Source organism: Poecile atricapillus, chromosome 6, assembly GCF_030490865.1.
Source record: "Poecile atricapillus isolate bPoeAtr1 chromosome 6, bPoeAtr1.hap1, whole genome shotgun sequence".
Lineage (NCBI taxonomy): Eukaryota > Metazoa > Chordata > Aves > Passeriformes > Paridae > Poecile > Poecile atricapillus.
Window position 1 is genome coordinate 31,432,886 of NC_081254.1, and position 18,615 is coordinate 31,451,500.

Consider the following 18,615-nt stretch of genomic DNA (forward strand, 5'->3'; position numbering starts at 1 on the left):
TTGTTCTCAAGGTTCTGTAGAAGTTCTTTGACGTCCTGAAGTTATCTTTGATATTAATCAGTTCTCCCTCTTCAAGGCTGGTCAATTCAGCTTTTAGTCATGGGTGCAGTATTTAAAAGTATGATAAAAATTGTGAAGTTGCCGAAAATTTTTACCATTTTTAGTTTGGATCTGGTGCAAATCATGTGGTGCAAATCATGACCTATGATGAAAGCAACACTCTGAAGCAGGTTCCTCCTCAAGAAGTATCCACATCACTGGCAGGTGTTGCTTTCTCTTCCTCTTTTCCCTGTGACTGTATTGTTGGTACACAAGGGCTGAGCCCTCGAGGACAGAAACCTCTCTCAGCCTTGCCTTGGCACTGGTGATGTTCACAGCACACAAGACACTGAACTCAGGTCTCCTGCTCTCCTGCTGCTGCCCACACATGGCTTGTGATGTCCAAGTGAGTGGTTACAACCACCTGGCCTGACAGGAGTGCAGGGAGTGACAGTGCTCCTGTGCCACACCTCAGGGATGTCAGGTGAGCTCTGGACACGCTCACTGCCACCTCTCCTTGCGCTGCTGCTTGTGTTTAGGCACCTATTTATAGCAGTACCATAAAGAGTACGTAAATGCCAGAGCTGAGAGACTGAGGTGACTACACTAATTAGTCAGAGCTGCTCTAGCGTCTAGACACCATTTGGGAGTGCAGTCACGTAAGGGAAGTGCTGCATCAATATTCAAAACAGAAAAGAGGTATAAATCCGACACTGAAAAAAGCCAGACTAAGTCAATGAATGTGTGTCACAGTGATAAATGGCACCATTACAGAAAAAAACAACAAGTCAAAATACTTGTTCTTCTTTCGTGGGGGTCAACTGCAGTGTCCTGCTCTGGCTACAAATAGCTCCCGTATGGCTGGAGCAGTGCTGCTGCTGCTGGGATGCAAGAGTTGGTGCAGGGGTTGGTATGTGGCCAAACTAATGGCTTTATTGTTGGAGGAGCATTTCATTTTCTTTTTTTTTCATAAACAGAAAATGAGGCAGAAGCCACATATGCAACTCCATCAGCCAGTGGGACGAAAAAAGCCTCAGAAGAGCTCTGTAATGAGATGACTCTCCCTGCACATAGTAAAGTAGCTTTGATCCATCTTTTTTTTCATTAAAGGACACTAGAGCTGTGTAATATTAATAAATCTTACACCTCCTTAGCTATCTACACACACTGTTGAGCACCTGTGAGCACCTACACATTCTGACATTTTTATTTAAGAGGTCACTTTCCCATGTATTTATTAAACAGCGACCCCACTAAATTTTTCCAAGGAAAAGGCTGGTTTGTGTTTGGTTGCTGCCCTCCTTCTCAAACAATGACAGCATCCAAGCCCTGAGGTCACTGACATTCCTGCCCAGCCATGGGCCCCACTGAGCCAGGTCTGCCCATGGGCTGATGTCCCATCCTGTCCCCAGGGAGATGCCCCATGCCTGGGACTGCCCCCGCCTGAGCTGGGCTGGTGGGATGAGCCCAGCCCAAAAGGTTCTGTCCTGCCTGTCCCCAGGAAGCCCTGATCCCAAACTGCACCCTGACACCCAGCTCAGCATTTGTAACTTTTGGAGAGTGGGTGGGTCAAAAAAAGGACATGATGGCAAACCATTTGGCTCCCTACACCTAAATATTGAAGGCAGTTTCTCTCACATGAGCTGATCCAAACCTTTTCCAACACTGGCAGAAACAAGTACAGGATTTTAGACCTCAAATACCAGCTACTAACTGAAAGCTGTTTTTTATCTAGTTTTGCGGCTGTTTTGTTATTTTAAATGTCTGGCAGCATAAACCCAAGCAAATATTTGATTCTGGATTCAACTAGCCTCTCAAAACTGTGTTGTTCATCTGGAAGCAAAACATGGACAATGCCCAATTACACAGAGGCAGCCTATTTGGATTGTGGGATAACTAGACACAGGAACAAACACCAGGGACCACACAAGATGCACTGAGATGCCTTCTAGCAGCAGGAATGCTTGCTCACAGCATCAGGCACAAAGCCCACCAAGGCTGGTCCCTCCAGAGGAGCACCCACACTCGACCCAGCTTGCTGTCTGTACCATGTCCCCACCACATTTGCCAGCATTGATGTTACTACTCAGGCTTTTTGTTTACCAGGGGCCTCCTGGACATTTAATACCCCAGAAAATGGAGATCTAACTCATTGAAATTCAGCCATGCAAAATGAAAAGCATTTCCACCTATGCATATCTGTGTTTTAGAATTAAAAGTACAAACACAGTATTCCTTCTGTTCTTCTATTAACAAATTAATACCCTACAGCCATGCTCTTTTACTGCGCTTTGTGGAAAGCAAAATAATTTCTATATAATTTTCTGTTATTATTATCCTTTCCCTTTGCTCATGTTAGACCAGTTAGATCTTCTTACACTGAATCTGCTACAGAAAATCAAAAGAACTTACCAAAACACTAATGTCATAGTTTATCAACATTAATTAAATCCTCTAAGCGACTCAAGATCATGCATGAGAGTAATTTTAATTTAATATATTAGCTCTCCTTTGGGTTTAAGGGAAACTACTAAGCTCAAATGTGATTCTAAACAAGTATGATTTATTTGAAATTGGGTTATATAAATATTTATATACTACTGACCTTTTGTGTAATAAAACCAATTTTGAAAAATATGGTGAAAATCCTGAGCACAAGGTAATGCAATAAAGAATTAGAACAGTGATTCTCAGATGCTGTGACACAAAACAGAATTTTCCCTTTAAAAAAATTACCTCACATCATTTTTTAGAGGCCTGTTTGAGAGAACATCTGGAAAACATTCCACAGGAAATCAAACCTATATTAAATACGTTTTGCAGGGCTCTGTTTCCTTGCATCGACCTTAAGCATTCATAATGTGTTTCTGTCTTCTCAGCTGCAACGAAAACACTTCTGTCACAGTCCTCTACAGAATGACAGGCTGAATTGTCAGCCTGTGATTTTATCAGGGGATGCTGGTAAGATTTCTATTTAGTCTACCTGTCTCTGTACCAAAGCTCTCCAGTAACATGAACAAATCCACCAGCTGCTTTCCAACTATCATGAATTTATATATATTTTTGTTTAATTTCCTTTATGCCTCTTCATTTGAAGCATCTAAATAAAAATGACTGGCATTTCGAAAGATGCCCAACCCTCAATGTCTCCTGACAGGATGTTACTCAGGAAAGGACTGCTGCATTATGGGGAGAGCTGTTCTCACTTCATTAGCTGGGCAAGCAGAATAGTCTTTGAATTACAGGCTGGTAACCCAAGAAAATCACTGTCACTCTCCAAAAGCAAGCCAAGGAAAAGTAGTGCCACTGCAAGTCCTTGAGCGTGCCACTGGGCTCGTCAGTGTTTATCAGTAACTATATTGTGGTTCTAAGTACCTGAGAAACACAACCATGGCAATAATATTCCCTGTAACCACTTGAATAAACTATAATAGACTATTACTAGCTCAAGCATGAAGCTGATGGGAGTTCAGAGATGGAAAATAATCTAAAAAGTCCAATACAAGTTCTCTCTTTACCAGAAAAGTTTCTGTTGGTAGATGTACTGGAACATCAGGTTTCCTGAGGTTATGTAGGGATGCTCTTTGAGTAAGAAAATCTCTCAGTGGTATGTGTGGTGACATTCCTGAAGGAAATAACTCCATATCTCCTTGTCAGAGGGGCAGCTCAAGGAAAGAAAGGGTGTCCAATGTGTCCCTGCACTCAACTGAGCAGGGTCTGTGGGCAGCCAGCGTGGCTGAAACCCATCCTGGAGCTACTCCAAATACTGCTCTGACCTCAGAGTAAGACAACAACTACAAAATCAAAAATACAGAAAATAAAAGCAGAGTAGAGTCTCTTTTATGTGAATCCATTTTTTTCATGCACAGAACAGCCCCACCAAACAGCAAGTGGAGAAGTTCTGGCAGCAGCAAGCCAAGAGAGCATTGATCTTATTGGGCATGTTTTACCTGCTTTTAGGAGTAATATGGATATATAATGATAGTACAGAAAGCACTGATTTGTAGTCTAAGCTTGGAAAACAAACAATTTTTACCAGTTAAGGATGTTGTGCTGTCTCAAGAGCATTTTTTTTTTAATCCACTCTCAAAACAATGTGAACACACGAGGCTAAGAAAAGAATGTAAGGCCAAGACTTGATGGCCTGTGACACACCCAGACATTTACAGAGTTTGTTCTGAAATGAACTGTCCATTCTGAAAAATATTTTGCAATGCTGCATGATGGCCAGTTACTGAGATGTACCTCCAGCATTTCCTAATGACTTATTTGCAAAGGGAGCATCATAACTGATGCTGTGATTTATGCTTGAATTGGAACAATTGAAAGTGAGCTAAACATTCAAATAATACAGCTTGAATTTAACAGTTCTTAGTTGTATACGCTTTACAATAGAAAAGCTTCCTTTAATGGTTTGTAGAATGTGCTTGAAAAAACATAATGTAAGCACAAACATTATCTTTTGATGTAAGGTCATCTATTAATAATCTTAGACAAGGGTCACAGTCAGCTCACACAGAAACTCTACCAACAGTAAATACACACCAGAAAACGCCTTCTGTGTCACTTGTCTTAACGCCAGCAGATCATTAAAGAATAGGAAACAACCACCACCTCTGCTGAGAAGTCTTTGCAGACACTGGTTCATTTACATCTGGCTTCCACTGAACAGGAGTTACTCCAGTAACATGGCAGTGTTTATTAACATAATTAAAGCAATGTGATTTCTATTTAGTAAACATGAGAATGCTAAAATTTGAAAATATGCATGTGGCTGTCACTTGCTCTGCTGAGAAACAAAGTTTTATTTTTAGCTCCGGTGCTTACATTTTCTTGCAGCTATTTTAATAGATGAACTGCCAGCAGAAATATTCTCTCACTGGGCCCTGATGTAGAATGATATAAATAACCTTTACAAAGTCCAGCATAATGGAATGGTAAAATCAGTTGACATTCTCCTAATTAGCACTGCCTGAAGATTTACCTACACAGAACAGGAAGAGCCAAATTCACCTCTGGAATAAATCCACTGAAGTCACTGATGTCAGAGGAAGTACACTGGGAATGGACTTGATAGAACAGATCTGTTATTTATATTAAACACAGAGTAGCTTCTTGCCTGTAGCATATACATAGCTTGAGGTAAATGAGAAAAGCATTTTGATTTATTAAAGAAAATGCTATTGTGTGATATATACACCCTTTCTTTGCCCCACAAACAGCAAGTTAGCCAAATGTGACTGGGTGTACATAACAGATCTCTTCACTACATCTAATAGATCAGGGGGTGGAAACTACTCATCAAACCAGTGGATGCTAAACTCCTTTCTACAGAAATCTCTCAACTAACAATTCAAAGTATCAGCAATAGCAGTACTCCTAGTGGAACCCCATCCAGCAAAGCAATTAAGTGCTTGCTTAACTGTAAGGACATGAGTAGCTTCAAATTTAGTTCTCTATTAAAGTTTAATGTCAAATTTAACTGTCTTGGATTTCAATATTTTTGACTAAACATGTGTGAAACTGCTTAATTAACATATGTAGTTTAATCTCTCTTCCCCTTCCCCCCAATAAATCAACAAAAAAAATAGGTCACATTAGCCCTGCTGTAACCCCCCTCCCTGGCTCATGTTTCTAATCTTCAGTCTTCTTATTTCTTAAATTATACAGACAGGTTTTCTTTTCCACTTAAATTAACAAAATAAGGCTTTTTAGACAAAACGAACATGGGAGACCTTACCACACTCTACCTGAGAGGAGGTTGTAGCAAGGTCACTGTCCAAATAACAAGTGACAGGGTGAGAGGAAATGGCCTCAAGTTGTGCCAAAGTAGGTTTAGATTGGATATTAGGAAAATTTTCTTCATGGAACGAGTTTTCAAGCACTGGAACAGCTGCCCAGGGACGTGGTGGAGTCACCACTCCTGGAAGCAGTTAACAGAGCTGTAGATGTGGCACCTGGGGACACAGTTTAGTGATGGGCTTGGCAGTGTTAGGTTTAGGGCTGGACTTGATGCTCTTAATGGTTTTCTCCAACCTAAACGACTCTCTGAAGGACCACATTCAGACACAAGTGCCCCAAGTTTTTAGAGCTGAAATGGTCACAGTACCTCACTCAGCTCAGAGACACTTGCCTAGAAAGAAACTGACATGGAAGCAGGGTATCCAAATACAGCCTATAAAACCTAAAACCATTGGCATCCAAGTTTAGTTTGTGATTGTTGTGCACTCACACATGCACTCTTTATTCCCACTTTCACTTCTTCAGCCCTGTAGACAGGCAAGACAGGATATTCAGCTCCACAGGTTATTTTTAACCTGATCAGCAGAGGATCTACCCAACTGCAGGGATGCTGTCTGGAGAGTTTGAGCTTGCCTGACAAGGGACCTCAGCGTGAAATACCATCCAGTTACTGCTTCTTGGAGCATGAACTCTCTTCATGGTACAGCACAAAGCCAAGGGAAAGTTGGGTGCAGGACTAAAGCTGAGCCATTTTCTAATTATGGTATCCTTGTATCTCTCCTGCTTTTGGAGAAATGTCAATCACCCAGCAAGCTTTTAATCTTCAAGGCCCTCCTAAGCTGACCAGAGAGAGTATAAATGAGGGCCAGCCAAGCAGATCTGGGCACTGCAGAATGAGATCCATCTACACTTCAAAAGGGACAAAGCAGTCTTGTTTAGCTGGATGTTTGGATTTTTTTTTCTATTCCAAAGGGATTTTTGGATATCTTATAAAGAGGAACTGCTTGATTCATTTTGAGTTTTATTCAGTTGGAATAAATTTAAAATTACCTTTGTTTCTGAGGGGGAGAGGAGAGCAATATTATGTCTATTTACTCTGCTAACAGAAGACATCAAAGTAATGAATCATGTAAAGAACTGAAAGGGAAGAAAATATAATATTGCAGCATTTTCTATCTTTACTTTGCCTTTCTTGAAAGGTTTTTGCTTATTTTTCAGAGACTGCATTAATATTTTTTTCCAGGCTAGCAGTTCCCCACACACATATTCCACCATCAAGGTTCCTCTGAACTACACCAGCTTCTTTCCCACCTCCCCTCAGACCCCATTTTTTGAATTTTCTGCATTGTTACCATTCCTCACTATTAGTTCATTAAAATGAATGAATACCTGTTTTGCCTTCTTTTTTTTCCCACTAAAATAAATAAAACCTCTAGCAATATAGACATATATATATATATATGCATACATTTACCTGCTTGTATATCCATATATGCATAAAAATCACTCTTCAAATTTAGGCTATGTGAGGTGAGCTTGTGGGCATGGGCCAAAATGCAGACTTTCAATTTTTTCTGCCCCACTTGCTATTCTAGAGGAATACACAGGAGCTCTCCTGAGTGCAGGTGCAGAGAGCTCAGGCTCACCCTACTGCACTGCCAGCATCCTACACCTACCGCAGGCTGAGTCAGGCACGAGAGCTTTTGCACCCACTCCCTGACTCAGTCTCCAAACACACAATGCAGGCACATCCTGCACTTCTCTAGAAATCAAGAGTGTCCTTTTCCTAATGCCCTTAACAGCATTACAGAAACTACGCTCTTGTCCTGGTTTTGCATAAGCACAGCAAACCGATCATCTCAGAGTGCTCCAAGTGCCAATTTCATATAAATGCCCCCGAGGGACTCAAACCCAGCTCTGTTCTCCAGAACTGTGTAATGTTACTGTGTCCTTCATAAAAATACCCACCAAGTGCCCTTTTAACATGCAAAAGTGGAGCCAGGCTGAGAGCGAGCTCTCAGGCTTTTATTTGACCGACTGAATTGTCACCAATATCAGCTACAAGGCTCAGAAAGGGAGGCAGCACCTCTGTTTTCCCTCTCATTTGCTGAATTACAGATGATCACTGGACCGTGGCAGGATATTGAGGGAGGAAAAGCACAACATGCAGAGAAGCAAGTGAGGAGGTACCGTAAGTGGCTGTAATAGAATTCAAACGTGTCAGAGTGGTGGTGAAAGTCAGATAATTGCAGGAAGATCTGGAAAGAGGAGATGAAAGGAGACTAAGTGAAGGGGAGAGGTAGGAAGAAAAAAAAAAAAAAAAAGGGAAAAAAAGTGAGAAAAGTGAAAGAGAATTATAATGAATAGAAAATGTGAAGAAAAGGGAAAATTTCTTTTTCCCCTGTTCCATCTCCTCCCTCACATCCCTCCAGGGCACTGCTCCCTGTTAATTCTGGCACTGAGGACTGCTCCCTCCTAGAACAAGATGATGGTGGGCTCCCCCCATCCTGGAGCAGGACAACACCAGTTGCCTGCACATTTATAGCATCTCCCCACAGACTTGTCTCTAGTGCTGAAGCCCAGGGCTGCAGGGTCTGCAGTGCCTTTTGCTGCAGGAACAGCCCACACAGAGAAGCCTCTTCTATCAACAGGTTCCAGGGGTAAAGCACCTGCAGATTCTCACAGCCTAACAGAAAAGGAGCACAGACACAGTGACTCCCTTTCCATGCTAAATTATCATTAAAAGTGTTCAACAGAATATCATCAAGGAAAATTATTTCCTTGGTAAGTTTCTGGTGTTTTCAGGAAATGCAAAAAGCAACTGAGCTTCTGTTCTAACATTTCCAGTGGATGAATTCTTCTCTGCACTGATAACAACGTTTGCATAACTTCACAGAGTGTTCTGATACCTGCAGAAGCAGACATCCTTCATACAGAGCTGAGTGGGTGGTTGGAACTAAATTAGGATTGGATAGGACAGGTGACCAAAAACTGGTCAAGAGCTAAGAACACACCAATGAAAGCACATTTATAAAAATTTGGCTCTCTGAACACAGTGCTGAAAACATTTTTCAAGGAGATGACCCATGTACTGGAACCTAATTGGATACTTCATTATTTTTCTTCTGATATCCCACAAGAAGAAGTTATTTAAAATATGTTAAGCATATTTTGGTATTTTTTTTCAGTGTCAAACAGCTGCAGACAGCTATATGTACCATTTGCAGAACTAAAGGCAAAAAATTAAGAAGACAACGGTCTTCTGAAATTAGTTAAGAACCACTTTCTGGCTATTTGAGCTTCAAAAATAAACCTCAGTGATCTGACCAGTCATTTTGAGCATAATTATTGTGAAGGACAAGAAACATGCTCTTACCAGTTTTATTAGCAAAAAAATTCTGCCCTTCTTTTCTGATCCTTGCAGCACATGGATAGATTGGTAGAATTATTTCAATAACTAATGTGTCTGTATTGTTATTATTCTGGTCAGTGTCTTCTGAACATATCCAGGAAAAAACCCCAAGTATGCAAATTCAAGACACAGATTATTAAAAAGACCAAACTAATGACTCACACTTTCATTACTCAAGCAAAACAGTATTTGCAGTACTGTCAAATGTGATAATGGCAAATATGAAGCACCCTGCCCTGCATTTACAGCAGGATGATACTCTTAAAACATGCCAGTCAACTTTCTGAAGATTCATTGTTAGCTGAGGTGATCAGATCACGAAGTTCTTCAGAGGTTTGTGCGATTCCAGGACATCACTGCTGAAAGTTTTTGATGGTACACTGACTTTTCTTAGATTTGTTTATGCACACAATAAAAAAAAAAAATTTAATGGCTTTGTCTTCTTGGTTTTTTTGCTTTTCTTTTCACTGAGCATTGACAGACATGCCTGAGAGACTACAATTGTTTCAAAGCTGGATATGGACTGGGATACAGGCAGAGGAAGCAGACAAATGATAATGAAAGTGAACCATTCAGCATTCTGATGAAGTTGAAAATTAGGACTGTTTACATAAGTCAGAACTTATTTGCATTTCCTGACATTTCAGGTCTCTTTATCCCTCGATTGAGAATTTCTTATATAACAGATAACTTAATGAGTTGAATAAAAAATAATGAAAAAGCAAAACGTCCTGCCATGTCTGTTAGTGGTACCTGCAGTTTGGCCAGATTGCCTCCCTGCTCTTAACTCTGCTTCAAGAACAGATTTGGTGATATATACACCAGGATAAAGTTTTTAAGGAATGTTCAAAACGGAATGTTTAAACACACAGACCCAGATGATATTTTATACAGAGTACAGGCAGATTCCAGTCTTGCATTTCTGAGTAAGCAGCATTCATAAACCATTTCATGAACATATTTTCGGAAAACCTTTAGAACTTGTACCCCTTGTCTAAACTAGCATTATGAAAAAGCTTTAATAGGTGTAACATGCATGCAAATAGTATTTCTAAATTACCTGGTCTCACAGTAAGACCATATTTTCAAATTTAGATACTCCTTCTGCTTTCAAAATGAAATAGAAGTTATCTGAGTTAGAATTATACACCTACTGACTACTGCTTTTAATTATTCTAAACATATCTGGAATTACTATAATGACTGATATTTATCAGTAGTTACAATAGCAAGGAGATCTCCCATTCCTTTCCTGCCCTGCCCAAGTCCCTGTTTTCCTGCAGGACTGGGGGAACAAATCTCAGCAATTTCCTTTAAGTGCACAAGTCACAGAGACAAAATGTCTTTTCACTGTCTGATAGGCTGGGATAGCTTTGCTGCCAATTCCTCCTCTCCATGACAGCAGAGAGGGAAGGTATTAAACCAGCAGCAGTTCAGAGAGCCCAGGAGGTTGTAACACCAACGTGAGGTGACTCTCAGCAGCACACCAAGCTTGCTTTACCTCCACAGGACCTTAGTGCTGCCCACACTGAGTCTGCCCCAGACCCTGCAGGCATTTGCCCACCCATTCCCTTGTACCAGTGCTGCTGCCCCTCAGCCTCATAGCCAAGTCTCACTGAGCCTTGGCAGAGCCAAAACTTTTTAATTTTGATGTTCTAACACAAAAGAAGCCACTGTTCATTTACAAATAAATCCATTTTCATCTTAGTGCTGGCTGCAGCTTCAGGCAGAGATTTTACCAAGCTTTCCCCTGCAACATTACAACGGAGAAAGCACAACACCAGACTCATGAAGTTAAATTAAACAAAATGCCATTAAAAACTTAACTGCTGAGACAACATTAGATCAAAGCTGACCAAAGAAAAACACAGTCACGAGAGGAGTAATGGCATTAATTTAACAAGTTAATTCCAGAATACTACAACCCAAATAACAGGGAGAAGTCTCTGTATAAAATCCTCTCTCCAGTTTCACTGGTGCTGTAACAGACTGACAGTTTGACAGAAAACACTGTAAAGATACTGTAACTCAATTAACAGGACCTGTGTGTAGGGAAGGCAATACACAGAAGCAAAAAATACCAGTGGAACAACATGGAAACAGAAAATGGATTGTTCTGAGGCTACACATACCCAGCCTTCAGAAACTGCAACAGCATCAGCAAGCAAGGGGCTGAATGCAAGTCAGACTGCTCTGATTTACATCTGCTCCTGCTGTGGCCAACAGGAAACATGTCTCCAGACTCCCCCAAAGCCATGGAGGGAAGGGCATTGCTCATCTCCCCACCTCTGAACAACACTCAGGCACAACTGAAGTGCTAAAGACCAGCAGTGGAAATCTCATAAACAAACTTCAAAGTAAATATTTTACCAGGCATAAGTAAGTACTTATTAAGATTTAGATCGTATCTTCAGTGTCCTTGACATTTTACAATAGTGTTTATCTCCCTTGTTTGCTAATTCACAGAATTGGATAATCTACAAGAAATTTACACATTAGAAACGAGCAGGATTCTTGGGCACGACTTCATAAATATGACATTAGCACAACAATGCTCTAATATAAACAATACACAATTCTAAGTAAGAGCAAAACATTTCCTGAGGGCAGAGGAGGCCCTGTTTTCCACTGAATAAACTCTGTGTGCCAACCTGCAGGGACCCCAGGAGGGGAAAGGACCCAGTTTGTCCCGTGGAGCAGGGCTCTGCTCTGCCAGAACACTCAGGGAAAGAGGCTGGGAATCAGGTCAGTGAACCAATGACCCCCCAGTTACATCAGCCCAGCACTCCTCTCAGGCAGGGGAGATGAAACCATTTCAAGGCTAAACCAGCTCTATGAAGATAGTGGGATTCTGTCTACAATATGGACTATTTTTTTTTCCAATGAATTAAAAACACATGAGTAATCTGTGTATTGTGACTATTTATGAAGTCCAACATGAAGCTTGTACTCCCAATTATCAGTACTCACGTGTACAATGAAAATGAATCCCATTATAATGAAAAATTCTATTTTTACCTGGTCACTAATAGGACATAAAATTCAGAATGAGACATCATTTCATAGATACACACAGTGTTTCCAACAAAAATCTATAAAACTTAAATTGGGCGCTTAAAGACTCCTGCAAAATGCAAGGGAGTAGCTGGGAACAGTTTTGGAGAAGGCACACACTGTAAGCAAATGAGGGCTTTTGTTACTGTATTAAGGATGTCAGAGGCATTTGCTTTTTTTCCCTGACTCATCCTTTTCCTTAGTGGGTATTCTGACCCTTAGTCCTGGCAAATCCATCAGCACCAAAAAGTTCTCTCTGGTACCTCATTAATCACTTCCTTGCCGTGTGCTATCTTACCTGCAGATGTAATTCTTCTTGCAGGACTCTTGCAAATTCAGGCAGTTTGGTTTCTCCCTGTCCTCATATGAACACACAGGAACAATAGTCTGCCGTCTCCTTTCTGTACAGGCTACGTCTCGACAGGAGCAGAAGAGCATCCCGTAGCTGTGCTTTGGGGGGACCTTGTCAAAAAATAGCCGGAGGGCCTTATGACACTTCCGCTTGTTACAGATCTCATTAGACGTGCTGCTGGTGCAGGGGGTTATGTAAGCAGATCTGAACCTCTTGCAGGTATCATTTAGGTTACAAGCTTTGGCTGCATCCAAGCAATTGTTCCCCTTTGAAAGTACTGGCTCCACTAGAAAAAACAACACAACAGCAGTGAGAAACGCGTCACATTTACACTTTGTGCTTTGTGGTTATTTCACTGTTAACGAGATCCTGAACACATATGTTTGTTACATACAAAGCTTTCGGTGCCAGAATTTGGGACCAGTCCTTCTGTTTCTCGGGGTAATGGTTTAACACCCACAACTGGGAGCTCTCTAAGACCACCCACAAGTTCCATGCTTAGGTAAAACACTGTTAGAAGAGCTGCAGATGCCACCTGAACCCTGGAAAATTTATGAGCTTTACAAACTTTGAAGAAGCTGACATAAAATTAAAAAGTGGCTATGAAAGAAACATTTTTAAACAAGGATATCCCTTTTTTTCTCTCTCTCTCACACACACATACACACAGACAAATGTACACACTACAAGAAATTATAGGAAAAATTAAAATCCGATGTAAGTTAAGGCTGTAATTACACATTTAATTTCTCAATACATTATCCAGATATTAAAACCCAATAGATGCTTTGCTTGAAAACGAAGGCAAATGGCATTAGATTGCAAAATTAAATTAAGAATAATTGTAATGCTGCTTTGGATATTAGGAATGCCAACATCACAGATCCAAGAAAATACATTAATTTCCCACTGCTACAGAATTTGCAAGCTGAACAAAACATTTTGCAAATATCTAAAATCTGCTGCAACCTCTTGGGGGGGTCTGGCCAAAAAGATAAAACATTTTAAATGATCCAAAGCTCTAAGTTACCCTTACAAAAAGCCTTTTTTCCCCTAGATCTTTCACCTTTACCCAGAAACTCAGTCCAAGGTCCTTCTACAACTCACTGCCACTAATCTCCATTCTCCTACCACTCTGCCTCCCTTTCCCACATCAGGACATCAACCTTTTCTCTTTTTCCACAGCAGGAAACACGAAGCAGCTTGGCTGAGGTGCTGCACTGAGCTCTGCATTTGATGGAACACACTGTGCCCAAGATGGGCCTGGGCTGCTCACACACACTTCCCATTATTCAAATAAATCACCTGCAACTGTCCCATGCATCTCACCCACCCAAAAATAACACAGAGCTAAGGAGCATTAGATTTGTGTTTCATTCTAGCACTGTGCTGTAACTATGTTCAGTGTGTTTGTACATTTAACCTTTGTAATTGAACAATCACACTCCAAGTCCTTCCCAGTCTCAGCTGCCTGCACAATAAAATGGCAACTTTTTGCATCTTATCTTCATAAATTACAAAACTGTAAACATGCAACATTTGACTATAAATTAAGAGCCCATCATTTCTTATAATAGCAGCCTACAACAGATTAAGCAACACCAGATGCAGAAGAGATGAGATGCCCAAAATACAACCCTCTCATAAAATTGTAACATTTTAATATAAAATGTTGCATTACATTAGCATACAACTATAATATTAACTATGAACCCTTAAAGTTATTTTATACAGTATATAGAATTATATGTTTAGTACAAATATAATTACTATGTAATCTGCAGGGTATATAATTATGCAATATATGAATAGTATATGCTAATTACTATGTGATTGCAGAGTAATTACATGGTTATTTGTGCCTGGGAGTCAACTGCTGAATTCCACTCTTTAATACAAAATTCTGTGGAACAGTTGTGAATGGGGTATTGCAATATGAACAGAAAGCACTGTGAACACAAGCACCTCAAAAATCAGAAGGGACAGGTTAATCAATCTTTTTCAAAAGGCAGAACATAAGCCAAGTCACTGACAGTGCAAACAGCAGCGAAAGTTATCTTGGGTGAAAGTTGAATTAGGTACAAAGTGTTCACAAATGATAGTTATGCATATTCACACCTGTCAGTCAATTTATATCTGTCCAACACTCACATTCCTCTCTACACTGTCAACTCTGAATACAGACTGGTTTTGGGGGGTTTTGTTTTTTAAACCAGCCCTGGCTGTAATGTGCCCCTTGCATTTCTGGTTTGATACATATGTCTCTGTTCTTTCCGGCATACTTGTCCTAACATTATACAAATGATTTTTACCTTTTAAAACCAAGACTAAATGTAGGAGAGGTGCATCAAGTGCATCTGAATTAAACCAGACTGTCTGCACCAACTCTTCTCATTAATACCAACTTCTCTTATGCTTTTAAATCATATTTTTAATGCAAGGTTGACAATCTGCAATACATTTAATGCTTTACTTTTATTGCAAAAGTGCAGAATTATTCCTAAGTCCCATGGTAACTACAAACAGTTAACAATACTGGGAGTGTTCCCGAGGATTACTTATGCAGCAGTAATTTATAAGGTCAAAATTTCACCCAGCTTCTGTTCCACAAAGCTTAAATTATTAAGACAGGCAGGAGTTTGGCTCTTACCAGGTACTGACTACTTTAAAAGCAAATGGATCTTATCCAGAGCCACTTTTCATGCCAGAACCCTTTGGGAAAGGTTTGTGTAAGGAGATCCTTTTTCAGTTTCCCCCTCTCTTGGGGCATTAGGATATGGATTGGGGGCAGTCAGGGCAGGAGCCTGGAACAAGTAAAGATTTCTTTGCAGCACCATTTCCCAACCCAGAGCCTACTCTCTCCCAGATCTGCTTTCCCTGGGCCCATTCTGGAAATCTCTGCCAAAGCACACAGGCCTCCACTCCTGCCAGCTGACCACAGAACCCATGGGAAGTCCCTTCCAGGCAGGTGGTAAGCGGTGTCCCACTGCTGGGAGCGAGGAGCTGGGTCCTGTCTGCAGCACCGGCCCAGGAGAGCTGAGCTGGAAGCACCAGGATGCTGCTGCCTCCCAGCAGGAGCCTGCATCCAGCAGCTGGGGATGCTGCCCTGATGGGGCAGAGGCAGAGGGATGCCAGAGGCCAGGCAGAGCCAGGAGCTGTGCCTTGGTGGGAGAGCAGCAGCGTTGGGATTCCTCAACCCAGCCTGCCAGCAGGCAGCTGCTGCACACCACACACACAAACTCTGGGGCAGGACCATTGGTACTGACACTGACTTGCCTTTACCTGAACCCCCAGCTCCTCTACTGCACATGTAACGTGTGACATGTTTTCTGACCAATTTTAGGGATGAAAAAGCAGTCCTTGTACCAGTGCAACCACTCTGATGTTTGTTACCTCCTGCATCCCCCCACCCTGGATACAGCCATAACTATCCTGGACTGAGTCCTGGACTCAATCTCCCATAGACCACAGAAAGAAGACAGCCAAAAGCTCCAGTTTTTTACCCAGAGGTGCACCTAAAGTCTTAATAGGGCTTCCTCTACCCTGTTTGATCTTCATCATGCTTCACCCTCTTCCACAGTCTGTCCACCTTCATCTTTCATTTTCCTTGAACCTCCATTTCTATTTCATTTCTGTACCTACTGTGTCTCCTCAACTCCTCTTAACCCACCCCATGGTACCCAAAAAAAGCTTCTCAATAGGTACTGGGAGCTTCTTATTTGTGCTCCCACTAGACAGAAGGAGCACAAGGAATATTAATTGTTCTATAAGATTCTTATTAAGCAGCAAAATGGACATTTAGTTTTCAATTTTCTTACAGCATATAAAAAGCAATTTACTGAGGTTGTCATTAAAATTACCATTACTATTTGCAAGTAATTAGCATTAGTAGGTTTTCTAGTGGATATAGTGAAGGCAATGCTGTAAAGAGAGCAATAAATGTTAATGTGATGGAAGGCAAAACTGCAAAGTGATAGAGGTGACCACAGGGGTATGGGTCTACTCCAACACAGGTGCAGAATATGGCATACAGGAACCAAAAACTGACCAAAATTAAGAAGAGAGCCATGATCCCACTTAAACAAAAGTGCTGCTGTGGGGTTCACCAAAGTACTTTTGCTTTGTAAGAAGAGCAATTAAAAAATAAGGAAATCATAGCAAACATTGTCATCTGCATTTTATCTGATGCATTTAAAATAAAATACCGTTTTCCTGGAGAAATTATTTATAATCCCAAATAGCAATGAAAAAAAATGGGTCATCCCAAAAAACAAACATGAGACTGATAGTATAATTCTGAAATTCTACTTTTCTTCAGCTCAGCATTTACAGAACAGCTGGCCAATTTCAAACCTTTTCCATAATCTTAATAAGCAGGTGACTTCGTTTTTAAATTAATGCTAATATATTATCAGCTATGACCAGGGATTTCAGAATACTACCACATACAACAAGATGCATGTTGAAATTACAGCTGATGGCACCAGGTGACAAAGATGAGACCGTGAAAATTACAACCAAAGCTACAGAACAAGCAACAGAAAGATCTAAACAAACAAAACTGCCTAAAATGAGACTTCAGCTTCCTAAGACCAAAGCTGGAACGTTTTACATTCCTGGTTAGTCATTAATTCTTTGATCACACTAATTGCCTAGGTCTCCAGAATTCTCTTCTGAATACCCCCATAAACTCACTTGAGGAGGTAAATACTTTCTCCTGTCCCAGCCATTTAGAGGTTGGGAACAATCACGTTGCTTAGCGTGAACCAACAGGCCTGATTTGGAAGTGTTCATCTACCATGTTATGTTTGGAAGTGTTCAGCTACTGTGTTATGCACATCTGCTAAGTCTGAAGTCTTTCCCAACACACTCCAGCCTTTGATTTTACGAGACTCGGCTGGTGAATCATCAGCTGGGATCTTGCAGAGAGTTTGGTTCGCTGCCTTCCGTGACATGAGAGACTCAGGAACACCGTTCTCATTTCCCAGAAGGGCTCTCAAACCATCTCACCACAGAGTGTTCTCAACAAGGAAATGGTGCATATTGCAAAACAAAGAGGGAGCAAGCTGCTTCAGCCCAAGAATGAGAGCTCTCACTGGGAGGCAGATTGCTGGGTCCTGGCCTGCACCCAGGAAAGAGAGTTACTTCTCTTACAAGAGCAATGACTGGAAACCTTCCCTGAAGAAGAGTCTGTAAGCCTGCAGAGGCATGATTCCACTTGTACTCACTCCCTACTTCTAATCCCTTCAAAAAACATCACATCTCCTTCCCTTCCTTCCAGACCACGGTACTGCCAAACCCACAGGGGACCCTCCCAGGCTTTCTGAAATCCCACAGAGATGAGAAGAGAGCAAAGACACGCCACACCCTCAAGTTCTGATCACTACCTTAGTGACTGGAAATTTCTGGCTTTCTACTCCCAGGAGCACACACTGACTGCTGTGTGGGCAGATGCACCTGCCTGAGGCTGGGAGTCTGGCTCCACAGCTCCAAAGTCTTCCAACAAAGGTCAGTTTCTGTATTTCCAGAAACCTTTCCCTACACCAGGTTGCTCAAACTTCATCCAACCTGGCCTTGAACATTTCCAGGGATGGGGATGCCTCACCACTCTCACAATAAAGAGTTTCTTCTTCCTTTTTTACTGGTTTGCTTGTTGTTAAAACTGTTTTCTCTGTGTATTTTATAAAGACTCTAAGCATCTTGCTGAGGATTTTATATAACATCTTGAAGCAGAGGCTTCGGACTTTCAGGTGGATAAATTTACCTCTTGGTCTGTTCCTGGAAGTTTAATTCTGCTAATGGGGCCACATTCTCTAAATGCTGCATTTTTTATTGCCCAAGTTTACCACTGCATCTGGGCTCTGATGCTCAACAGGGCTCTTGTTAGATCCTGCTTTAGTTTGGTGCATTTCATTACCTGGTGCATTTCATAGATTGCAAATAAAGGTTGCAGTGAAATTGCAACTCCTATGCTGCATGTGTATTGCATAAAAAGGGGGGAAATTGTATTTACCCC

The 18,615-nt window shown here is 41.2% G+C and overlaps 1 protein-coding gene across 2 annotated transcripts in view; it reads right to left on the reverse strand.

Annotated features, from left to right (window-relative positions):
• GFRA1 (GDNF family receptor alpha 1) overlaps nt 1–18,615 on the reverse strand; it is a 130,116-nt gene that overhangs the window by 35,808 nt on the left and 75,693 nt on the right. For both annotated transcript variants that reach the window (XM_058841563.1, XM_058841564.1), the window contains exon 4: nt 12,546–12,885. In XM_058841563.1, the coding sequence (XP_058697546.1) occupies nt 12,546–12,885 (340 nt within the window). The remainder of the gene's footprint in view (nt 1–12,545; nt 12,886–18,615) is intronic.